We start from the raw sequence: 12,306 nt of genomic DNA on the forward strand, positions 1-12,306 counted from the left end.
AAAGACCTTGAGGCAGTCAAGAGAACGAAGTCACTTAAATGCTCCATTTTGGCAGATCAAGAGGTTCTCAGTAGCCAAACGGGTGCACATTTAAAGAAGATGATTATTAAAAGACTAAAAGACCCACAAGGGAGATATACAAGTGATTCTTTTTTATCTCTCCATTTGAGAAACATGTTCAGTGTTAATGCAAGCTGACAGAATAACACGTTCGTTTTCAAGTCAAAATGTCAGACCTGATTCGCAAAGTTGGGGTCATATGCTTTGAACATTAAAATGGTTTGGTGAAACATGGAGAGAAAAATATTTCTACATTAATGATACAATTTTGTATATCAATCGCTTTCCCACACGCCTGTGTTGATGGACTCCACATTAGTCTGCGTTTGAAAGTGCTCTGTGCATTTAAAGGTCGATAGGTCTGTACAAGTCCATTAAGTGCAGAGGCTTGACTGATTTAAGTGACTAGGGTGTGGGCGAGAACTGTGTGTGTGGTTTTGAATGGTGCAATACTGCCAGAGTGCTTTATGGGTAGCTAACTCTGGTGCTGGAGGCACCTATAATAAGATGGGCGTAACTGTCCATGGTACTGAAAGTCATAGTATTGACAGAATGGTAACCTAAACATTGTTGAAAAGGAGTGGTATTACAACTTTTAAAAAATACATGTAAGCAATATTTTCATATTAGATTTTACTTTTATATTGCTTTGATATTTGACATTAAAGGGAGGGGAAAAAATGGAAAAAAGGAAAAGTTCTTTTTCCTCGTCTTGACTTTTAGATTCGCCACCTGGCAGAAATATCGTACTGGTGAAATATCCTCCTGTGCATAGTTCTGAATAGAAGAATGTTACAAGGGGGCTGTCCATGGTCCTGAGACTTGAACAGTTTGTCCATGCTTTAAAATAGCTTTCCGTGAACTGGATTTTCAAAAGCAAAGCGGCTTTAGCTGCATAGCCATAGTAAAAGGAAAGTGGTCACACTTTACCTTAATGGATGCAAATTAAAGTTAATAATTCAGTATTTAATCATCATGTACATATTAGTTAACTGCTCATTATGCATTAGCTGTTTAGTACATGAATACATTTAGTAAACTTTAAGTAAATGATTAAGATTAGGAATAAATACATATCATATATGTCATATGTGTTTTATATGAAAGAAATGATAAAACTATACTTTATAAAATATATTTGTAATAAAATACACTTTCAGATAGTACATAGTTAAAATGGTGATAGACTATTAATCAGTTAATAGTACTTAATTAGTTATTAACAGCTAATTCATAATAACACTTAACAAGCACAAAAATAATGGCCAATCAACAAGTTATTAACGTGTAGTTAATCATTAATGTATGACCCTTAATGTAACGTGTTATACTGCTGTTATGTTTAAAAGTGGTTTAGTCATCATTTACATTTTAGGATGCATGAATGGCAACAAAAAACACTTCTATAATCTTGCTGATCCAACAACGACGAGCAGTGATCCCTAAAATTTATTTCAATCCAAAACTAGAATATTTTTAAAATCCAGAACTGTGTGTAATAAGTTTTAATTGCATGCAAACTAATAATGTTTACATTTAAAATATGTGCTGATCAGGTTCACCATGCAGATCTCTCACCTGAGATCTAATCTGTGGCTGTGTGCTAATAAAACTGTGTGCTAATAAGTAATTATGTGAGAGTAAGGTTTAGTTACCCACTTCAAAATCTGGAGCCACACACTTATGTACAACGCATGATGTCTATGATTAAGTGGTGTTGCTATGGTGAAGGAATGGTGTTGCCAGGGTAACAGAAGGCTGTTTCTTACGTCCAGTTTGGGGTTGTACTCGTGTTGCAGGTGAGCCTCTTCTGCTGCCTCTACCAGCCGCTAGAGAGGAAGAGAACAGGTCATAATTACACGTCATTCATTACAATCACACCACGCAAGAGCTGCAGATTATCATCTCATTATTATGCATATTAATTTACATATTTAAAAAAATCAATAATTCAGGGTGGAAGGTGTTCACCCTGCTTCCAAACACAGCAGCTCGTGTTTACATCCGTTCATTCACAATGATGGACTGGAATACCCATACAGCATGCAGTGGAATGTAATTGACATTATATTCAGCGCTTCTCTTTCTCCTTCATACATATATATTTACACACACAAAGATCCTCATACATGCACATGCATTGAGATGTGGGTCCATAACAGACTGAGACTGAAGATCAACTGAACACAGCTTTTCCTTCTTTTCTTTTTCCAAATGGCTGCTCTCCTACCCGAGAAATACTGAGATGAGGAGAGACGAGCCTTTATCGAGATCCACCCTGGGCCAGCCACCTCCTGCCTAACCAGCTATGATGAAAGATCAACCCACTGCCCTGGCCCCTCTCAACACCTCGTATTCTCCCCTGCTATGGCTGTATCTTCATGGCCCTGGACTACTATTACTAACCATCAAGAAATTTATGACTGAATAAGAATTACATAGAGAACACTTGTATATAAATACACACAACAATGAAAATTACTTATTATTAATTACCCCACCCCTGGACTCGGACACTTGTAAAGCTGCTTTGTGACAACAACTGTTGAAAAAAGCGCTATAGAAATAAATTTAGATTTAGATTTTTTTGCTAACAGTAAGACTGTCAAGATGAAAAAGGTGGGTATGAAATAACTCAAAATGAGCAGCCTCTCCACGCAGAGCTACACTGCCTTACCCAAAAGGGCAAGTTGTCCCAGCAACCAAAAGGGTGTAGCTAGCAAAAGGGTGTAGCTTGGGTTACAGTTGCCAGGTGAGGCAAGGTATGTGTTGTCAGGGTTCGACCCAGGCGCGTTCCTCTGGTCGCCACAAGGAGGAGCCCGCGAGCTAGACCTGGGGGCAATCAGGCGCAATAGGTTGCAGGTGTTTGCAGCCTACTTAATGCGAGCAACTTCAGCAGTCCATTGCTGAAGTTGTTTGTTGTTGTTTCACTCACAGCCCAAGCCGTTTGTTCTCTCTGCGTCTCATTTGCATTCTCTCTGGTTCTTTCTTGCTGAGTGTTCTCAGTCCCTCTCTCTTCGTCTGTCTTCTTCTCTGCTGTTTCGTTTTTCTTTTGTTTCTATGTTGGTTTGTCTGCCAGTGTTCTGGTTGACAGACCGACAGGTAACCCAGGTAGAAGCTCCAGGTCTTGCACCTGAGCTTCACGTTCCCTCCCTTGCCTCTTATATTACTCCTGACACGTTGAGCTGTTCTCCGTGTATTTTTGGTTTTCCCCGTCTTTCTTTTCAGCGACGCGTTGATTATTATTCCGTATGTTTTTCGTTTGTTATTTACTTACCTGGTTTGTCGCACGTCGAGACTTCTCTGTGTCGTTCTGCTGTTATCCCTTCGGGGTTTTTGTTTTCGTTTTCCCGCAATGGCAGAGGTTTCTGTTGGCTGTTTTTGGCATTCAGTTATAGAGGTTTGCACTAGAGTCCACATCACGTTAAAACCAGCGCGTCACCGCCGTGTTCGGAGTCGACGCGTTACAGTACAACTTCAGCCGTTATGGACTCAGCAAACCCAGCCGCCGATGAGCTGCGGAACGTCCTCGCCATACAAGGGCAGGCCGTCGGTAGGCATGAACAGGCACTCCAGGAGATACACGCTCAGCTTCAGGCTATCTCACTCGCGTTTAACACACCCGATCCGCCTAGTGTGTCTCCCAGCCCTCTGGTTTCCTTCGGTGCTGCGGGGTTGCCTACCGGTCCCCATGCTGAGCCCGCACTGCCCGCTCCGGCACGCTACAGTGGGGATCCGGACGAATGCAGGGGGTTCTTATTACAGTGCTCCTTGATCTTCGAGCAACAGCCATCACGCTTCCCTACCGAATGCGCAAAGGTAGCTTACGTGATGGCTTTGCTTTCGGGGAATGCGCTACGGTGGGCTACACCGATGTGGGAGAGACAACCGGAGGTCTGTTCCTCTTTTGGTTGTTTTTCTCGGGCGATGCGACAGGCATTTTTTCATCCGGCCTCTGGGGGTGTTGTTGCGTCCAAACTGTTACGTCTGCGACAGGGCAGAATGACGGTTGCGCAATACTCAGTGGAATTCCGCACACTGGCTGCAGAGAGCGATTGGGGTTCAGACGCGCCGGGGGCGATCTACATAGAGGGTCTGAGTGAAGACATAAAGGACGACTTATCCCTCAGAGACCCACCCAGCAGTCTGGACGACGCTATTGAACTCAGTGTCAAGATAGACAACCGGTTCACCCCTACTGAGAGGCGGTACGACGTAGGGGACAAGGAACTACTGGCCGTTAAAATGGCCTTAGAGGAGTGGCGGCACTGGCTGGAGGGGGCCCGTCACCCTTTCCTGGTCTGGTCGGATCATAAGAACCTAACATACCTCCAGCAAGCCAAGCGCCTCAACGCCAGACAGGCCAGATGGGCCTTGTTCTTTAGTTGTTTCGATTTTACATTGTCTTACCGTCCGGGCTCAAAGAACACCAAGCCTGACGCTCTGTCCCGTCAGTGGGAGTCCCATCCCGTTAACAGTCTCCCTGAAACCGTACTTCCTCCCGGGGTGGTTGTAGCACCCGTTCGATGGGGGATAGAAAAGGTGGTGCAGGACGAGCTCGCCAACGAACCTGGGCCGAGTGGTGTTCCTCCTGGTTGTCTTTTCGTTCCTTCAGCCGCCCGACGTAAGGTCCTTTTATGGGGGCACACAGAGCGTTATGCGGCGCACCCTGGTGCCAGGCGGACCGCCGAGCTCATTAAAAGACGCTTTTGGTGGCCTGCCATGGACAAGGAGATTAGTAACTTCGTGGCCTCCTGCGAGGTGTGCAATAGGAGCAAGGCACCGCGTAGCAAGCCCAGGGGGCTGCTACACCCTTTGCCCATACCCTCCAGGCCATGGTCTCATACCTCCCTGGATTTTGTCACCGGGCTCCCGTCCTCTAAGGGTCTGACCACCATACTCGTGGTCGTCGATCGCTTTTCCAAATTCAGCAAATTCATCGGCCTGCCTAAGCTGCCCTCCGCCCATGAAACCGCGTCTCTCTTACTGGACCACGTGGTCCGCAATTACGGGTTCCCACAGGACGTGGTGTCCGATAGGGCACCCCAGTTTTCCAGCAGCTTTTGGAAGGCCTTTTTGTCCCTCCTTGGCGCCTCCCCTAGCCTGTCTTCGGGTTTTCACCCTCAGTCTAATGGGCAGACCGAGCGTGTCAACCAGGACCTGGAGCAGACGCTCAGGTGCCTGGCATCGGCTAACCCCGCCTCCTGGGCCAACCACCTGTTATGGGCCGAATATGCCCACAACACGTTGTGGCACTCGGCTCTGGGTATGTCGCCTTTTGAGTGTCTGTTTGGCTACGCTCCTCTTCTGTTTGCTGACCACGAGGAGGCTGTGGCGGTGCCTTCCGCTGCTGCTCAGGTTCGGCGTTGCCGCAACGCCTGGTCGCGGGCTCGCTCGGCCCTGCTCAAGGCCTCCTCCTCCTATTGCTGCAGCGCCAATAGACATCGCCTCCCGGCGCTGTCTTTCCGTCCTGGCCAGAGGGTATGGTTGGCAGCAGGGAACTTACCTGTTCGGGGTGGCACCAGGAAGCTGGCCCCTCGCTTCCTGGGTCTGTTCAAGATTGACCGTCGCGTTAATCTGGTCACCTACCGTCTGGTGCTTCCCCCCTCCATGCGTGTCCACCCGGTCTTTCACGTGTCTCATCTCCGGCTGTTCTTGTGTGGTTCTCCTTCCGCTCCGGCTCCTCCTGCTCCCCCTGAGGAGCGGTCCTGGGTTCCCGGGTCGCGCATCCTGGATCCTTCCCTGATTGCCTCGTTCTATCGTGACAGGGCTGTTGCCCTGGGCCCGCGGGGTCTCGGGCCTAGGGGGGGGGGGCTCTTTCAGGGTTGGACCCAGGCGCGTTCCTCCGGTCGCCACAAGGAGGAGCCCGCGAGCTAGACCTGGGGGCAATCAGGTGCAATAGGTTGCAGGTGTTTGCAGCCTACTTAATGCGAGCAACTTCAGCAGTCCATTGCTGAAATTGTTTGTTGTTGTTACACTCACAGCCCAAGCCGTTTGTTCTCTCTGCGTCTCATTCGCATTCTCTCTGGTTCTCTCTCGCTGAGTGTTCTCAGTCCCTCTCTCTTTGTCTGTCTTCTTCTCTGCTGTTTCGTTTTTCTTTTGTTTCTATGTTGGTTTGTCTGCCAGTGTTCTGGTTGACAGACTGACAGGTAACCCAGGTAGAAGCTCCAGGTCTTGCACCTGAGCTTCACGTTCCCTCCCTTGCCTCTTATATTACTCCTGACACATTGAGCTGTTCTCCGTGTATTTTTGGTTTTCCCCGTCTTTCTTTTCAGCGACGCGTTGATTATTATTCCGCGTGTTTTTCGTTTGTTATTTACTTACCTGGTTTGTCGCACATCGAGACTTCTCCGTGTCGTTCTGTTGTTATCCCTTCGGGGTTTTTGTTTTCGTTTTCCCGCAATCGCGGAGGTTTCTGATGGCTGTTTTTGGCATTCAGTTTTAGAGGTTTGCACTTGAGTCCACATCACGTTAAAACCAGCGCGTCACCGCCGTGTTCGGAGGCGACGCGTTACATGTGTTGCTGGAACAGGCCTTTCTTGAAGACAAAATGATCAACTTCGTTTTTCATTCAGACAAGAACTTCTCTGCCTGTGCTAATTACATTACCCTCACATATGAGGGTGAGAGCTGACACAGCAAAGACCTCCTGACACAGCAAAGACCTCCTGATACAGCGAGGACCTCCTGGCATGGTGAGAACCTCCTGACAAGGCAAAGACCTCGTGACACAGCGAGAACTTCCTGACATGGCGAAGACCTTCTGCATGTCCAATGTCTCTGAAATACACCAACAGGTCTTCATGCACCAGCAACCTCTTGCTCTGTAGAATGGTGGCCAAGTAAAATATTTATAAAGTCTTCAGGGGTGTGGGCACTGCAGAACTGAGCCCTTCACAAATGGGCCCACATGTTTCACTACACTCAAGTTCTGTTGATCTGCACAGAACTATAAGGAGGAGCATTTAACCAGGAGTCAAGATGTGATTGGGCCGTTTGTGGGTTACTGAAAGTGGTCTGTGCATTTAAAGGTCAGTAGGTCTGTGCTTTTTGTGACTGAAGCATGGACATCAGTAATTCAAGCTGGTTCAATATGTGATTCAGCAGTGATCTCTGTCCCCTGCATGTCTTGAACCTTCTGCTTAGCTTCTCAAGGGTCAACCAGAGGGGTCACAGGCATGTGGGCATCGTGTTGCCCTTCACTCTTCTCCCTGTGACTCAAACATACATTTGTGCTGGTCGAGGATGCTCTACTGCTCCTGGCCTACTAGGGCTACGGGTTCCTCGGCCTAAGAACATTGTGAAGGAACAGTCACTGCAATAGTGACATTTTGTGGGGGAGGCTCAGAGCTTCCTGCTGTCTTCAGACAGGATACCGGGGAGATGAAGTCAAAGTCAATTTTATTTATATAGCATCTTTTATAACATACACTATATTGCCAAAAATATTCACTCACCTTCCTTGACTCCCATATGAGCTTAAGTGACATCCCATTCCTAATCCATAGGGTTCAATATGACATTGGTCTACCCTTTACAGCTAGAACAGCTTTACCTCTTCTGGGAAGGCTGTCCACAAGGGATTTTTGATCACTCTTCCAGAAGCACATTTGTGAAGTCACATACTGATGTTGGACAAGAAGGCCTGGCTCTCAGTCTCCACTTTAGTTCATCCCAAAGGTGTTCTATCGGGTTGAGGTCAGGACTCTGTGCAGGCCAGTCAAGTTTATCCACACCAGACTCTGATATCCATGTCTTTATGGACCTTGCTTTGTGCACTGGTGTATGGTGCTGTCATTCCCAAACACCATTTTCTTATAATACAGCTGACAGTTGACAGTGGAATATTTAGGAGCAAGGAAATTTCACGACTGGATTTATTGCACAGGTGGCATCCTATCACAGTTCCATGTTGGAATTCACTGAGCTCCTGAGAGCGACCCATTCTTTCACAAATGTTTGTAAAAACAGTCAGCATGCCTAGGTGCTTGATTTTATACACCTGTGCCCATGGAAGTGATTGGAACACCCGATTCCAATCATTTGGATGGGTCTGCGAATACTTTTGGCAATATAGTGTATGTAGTAACAAAGCTGCTTTATAAACACATGGGTCCAATTCCCTAATGAGCAAGCCAGGGGAAACAGGGGCAAGGCAATACTCCCACAGTCATGGGGATACTCACTCAGTCATGGGGATACTCACTCAGTCATTGCTTTCAACACAAATTATCATCACAACTAGAGTGTACGCATGCCATGTCTGGATGACAGCATCAAAATATCAGATTACCAGACGACTGGATGACCGGGGCCCTGTGAGGTCAATGGTAGCTCTAGGCACGTTGGTGCAGAAGAAGAGACCTGGGTGCTTTTCTGTGTTACCTGACTCTCCACAGTACCAACACAGATTGTGTGGTTTTGGCTTTGAAGTTCTTAATTGGGGTCAACCTGAGTGGTTATGTTTGGCTGTTTGGTTTTTTTTTCAATTATCAATTGTTCAAATTGTGCCTCTAAAATCCTAACAGGGTTGAGATTGGACAGTGAATTATGTTTGCGTCGTAGAAGTATCATGGTGTATCTTGTCCACTGTCTTGATGCCATCTACCATAACAAAGCTATAACAAATTAATTCATTTCATTAATAATCAATTCCAGCAGTTAAATATAACTCAAGTCATTTTGAATTTCACAAAACACATTTATTTTATAAACCATTTTGCAAAAACCACCTCATTAAGAGTCCATTAAGCCAGTTGCACTGATAAACCTGAACACTATCTGAACCTAAATCTTTTTTCACAATTTGAAGATAACACTTTTAGCTCATATTTACTTATAAATTCACATTAGGAAATTAAGCTGCAGTCAGATGAATCTCATTCATTTCACCTTTTTCTAAAATAAAAGAAAAAAAATTACAATAGAAAAAAATCTAAATCACATAGTTGTGTGGTTTTGGTTTCATGCCACAGCAACGGTTCGGACTGCTTCAGCCTTGGTTGAGAGAGAGAAAGAGAGAGAGAGAGAGAGGGAGAGAGAGAGAGAGAGAGAGAGAGTCTAAGATAACAAAGACCTGAGGCAACAATTCCAGGTCATTGAGACCTGCTACCAGTCATCAGATTAAAGCACCTGCTGCAGAGCTGTGAGAAGATTATTCTGATGCTTTATAGAGCCAGTGCGTTTTTACATCACCACTCATTACATCACCGCTCATTACATCACCGCTCATTACATCACTGCTCATTACATCACCACTCATTACATCACCACACTTTACATCACCACACTTTACATCACCGCTCATTACATCACTGCTCATTACATCACCGCTCATTACATCACCGCTCATTACATCACCACACTTTACATCACCGCTCATTACATCACCACACTTTACATCACCACTCATTACATCACCACACTTTACATCACCGCTCATTACATCACCGCTCATTACATCACCGCTCATTACATCACCGCTCATTACATCACCACACTTTACATCACCGCTCATTACATCACCGCTCATTACATCACCACTCATTACATCACCACTCATTACATCACCACACTTTACATCACCGCTCATTACATCACCGCTCATTACATCACCGCTCATTACATCACCACTCTTTACATCACCACTCTTTACATCACCACACTTTACATCACCACTCATTACATCACCGCTCATTACATCACCGCTCTTTACATCACCGCTCTTTACATCACCACTCATTACATCACCACTCTTTACATCACCACTCATTACATCACCGCTCATTACATCACCACACTTTACATCACCACTCATTACATCACCGCTCTTTACATCACCACTCATTACATCACCACTCATTACATCACCACTCATTACATCACTACTCATGACATCACCACTCATTACATCACCACACTTTACGTCACCACTCATTACATCACCACACTTTACATCATCTCTCATTACATCACCACATTACATCACCACTCTTTACATCACCACTTTTTAATCACTTTTCATAACTCACACATTAACATTCATATAACCAAACAGAGTTTTGTTGAAAAACTCAAAGGTTGAGTGCATGTATGTTTAATTTCAGGCAAGACAAATTTTTTTCTCCATGAGTTACCAAACTACGGTTTGTGTTTGTATGCGGTGCTCATGTGCACATACTGTCTAGATCAAGTGGAAAAGATCAAAAAGCAACATTTACAAAGGTCTGATTGGCTACTGCTCACTAGATAAATGAATGCCAGCGCCCTTACGTGCATGCCAGAATAGGTATTCATACGACACTGACACAGACTACGGATATAAATGTTTGAATGATATAGGGCAGCACTTTTGACTTCTGACATCAATTAAAATGGTCATGTCAGTTTGATGCTCCAATAAAATGTCACCAATATTTAATTTTGTTCTCCTAGATCTGCTTTATTCAGGATCACCAAATTAAATGTCAGAAAAAAAGGTTTACCTGTAGCACTGCACTTTATTTAGATTTGTTCACATTTTAGGAGTTAAAATCTTTGCGGAGCTCAAATGCACAGTCTACTAACCCTAAATGATAATTTGATTTCTATGGAATAACAACGAAATAACAGTGTCAGTAGCTTGACCTACAGAGGGACTATGGACTGTGTGTGTGTGTGTGTGTGTGTGTGTGTGTGTGTGTGTGTGTGTGTGTGTGTGTGCAATGAGAGTTCACTGCAACATAGTAATTTATACGTATTAAAGTATAAATTTGTAAATGGCATTCATGTGTATAAACAGACACATAACCTTAAACAAAGAACATTTGAAATCTGAAATCTGATGAAATCTATGACTTATCATATAAGCTAGTCCCAGTCCTCAGGGGAGACATCCACGGCCACACCCAGACATATCCAGACATATCCAGATACACACACACACACACACACACACACACACACACACACACACACACACACACACACACACACACACACACACCTCTCACACCTGCTGCATATTCCCTGCTCTCCCCCTCTCACTGTAAAACACCCACAGGTCCAGAAGTGCTCTGTGTTCCTCTGTGTTCCTCTGAGTTCCTCTGTGTTCCTCCATGTTCCTCTGAGCTTCCTCAACATCGCTACGACACGCTGGACTTGAACTCCCGCCAGTCGTTATTGTGCCAGAATTCTGAGATTAAAGTCAGAATTCTGACTTTTTTTCTGACTTTATTCTCAGAATTGTGACTTTATTCTCAGAATTATGACTTTAATCTCACAATTCTGATATTAATCTCACAATTCTGACTTTTTTCTCACAATTCTGACTTTTAGATTAATGTCAAAATTGTGAGAAAAAAAAGTCAGAATTGTGAGAATAAAGTCTGACTTTAATCTCAGAACTCAGACTGCCCTTTTTTCCAATGACCCATTTTTTTTATAGTGGCCCTAATCCTCTTCCGTAGACACCACCTAATCCTGAATAAAATTATATAAATACTAATTTGATCACTTGTCATTCTAGGTCCGGTACCGTCCACGTACATAAATCTAGAGTAACATAGAGCACACAATGATACATGGGCAGGCATAAGTAATACATACAGAGTAATACATACAATAAGGGTACATAGATGGTGTCACCATTAGCCCCTCCCCGGCTGTCAATCATGTGTGTTTTGTTTCCATGTGCGTGTAGTAGTCCCGCCTCATAATTTATAACCCTTCCCCTCGTTAGTGTATTCAGGTGTTTCATGTTTTGTATGGTGTATATATACCCTGTGTTTGGTCTTTGGCTTTGTTGCTCATTGTTTTACATACAGCACGTTTTGCTATCGTGCTTCCGTGTATCGTTCTGTGTCTTGGTTATGTTTTCTTGGTGGTTGTTCTTTCTGTTCTGTATGTCTCTGCGTCTTGGTTATGTTTTCATGTCGGACTCCCTTTCGGATTTTACCCAAGCCTGTACGACCCTGATTACGGAATGCCCTTTAATTAATCTCTCTCCTCTCAGCGATTGTGTCCGCCTTTTCACTCCTTAATGCCACTGGCATTACAGATGGGACATGTTAATACCTAAAACACATGAGGTGTCCCGGTACACAAATTAACATTTGTTGGAAATCTATCAGTGTTATGGCTTAGCAGGTTTATTCAGTCCCTTACTCCTGAATAAAGGAACCCCTGTTATCATCACCATGCATGTGTCACTACTTAATCAAACTATTTAATCATAATGCTGGAATTATACAGTTATCGTTTTCCTAA

General features: G+C 44.5%; 1 protein-coding gene across 1 annotated transcript in view; it reads right to left on the reverse strand.

Annotated features, from left to right (window-relative positions):
- The window catches only part of cacna2d3a (calcium channel, voltage-dependent, alpha 2/delta subunit 3a), a 242,577-nt gene that overhangs the window by 165,145 nt on the left and 65,126 nt on the right, over positions 1 to 12,306 (reverse strand). The window contains exon 4 of the mRNA XM_077003026.1: positions 1,830 to 1,889. Within this exon, the coding sequence (XP_076859141.1) occupies positions 1,830 to 1,889 (60 nt within the window). The remainder of the gene's footprint in view (positions 1 to 1,829; positions 1,890 to 12,306) is intronic.

The sequence above is a fragment of the Brachyhypopomus gauderio genome, chromosome 4 (assembly GCF_052324685.1).
Source record: "Brachyhypopomus gauderio isolate BG-103 chromosome 4, BGAUD_0.2, whole genome shotgun sequence".
Lineage (NCBI taxonomy): Eukaryota > Metazoa > Chordata > Actinopteri > Gymnotiformes > Hypopomidae > Brachyhypopomus > Brachyhypopomus gauderio.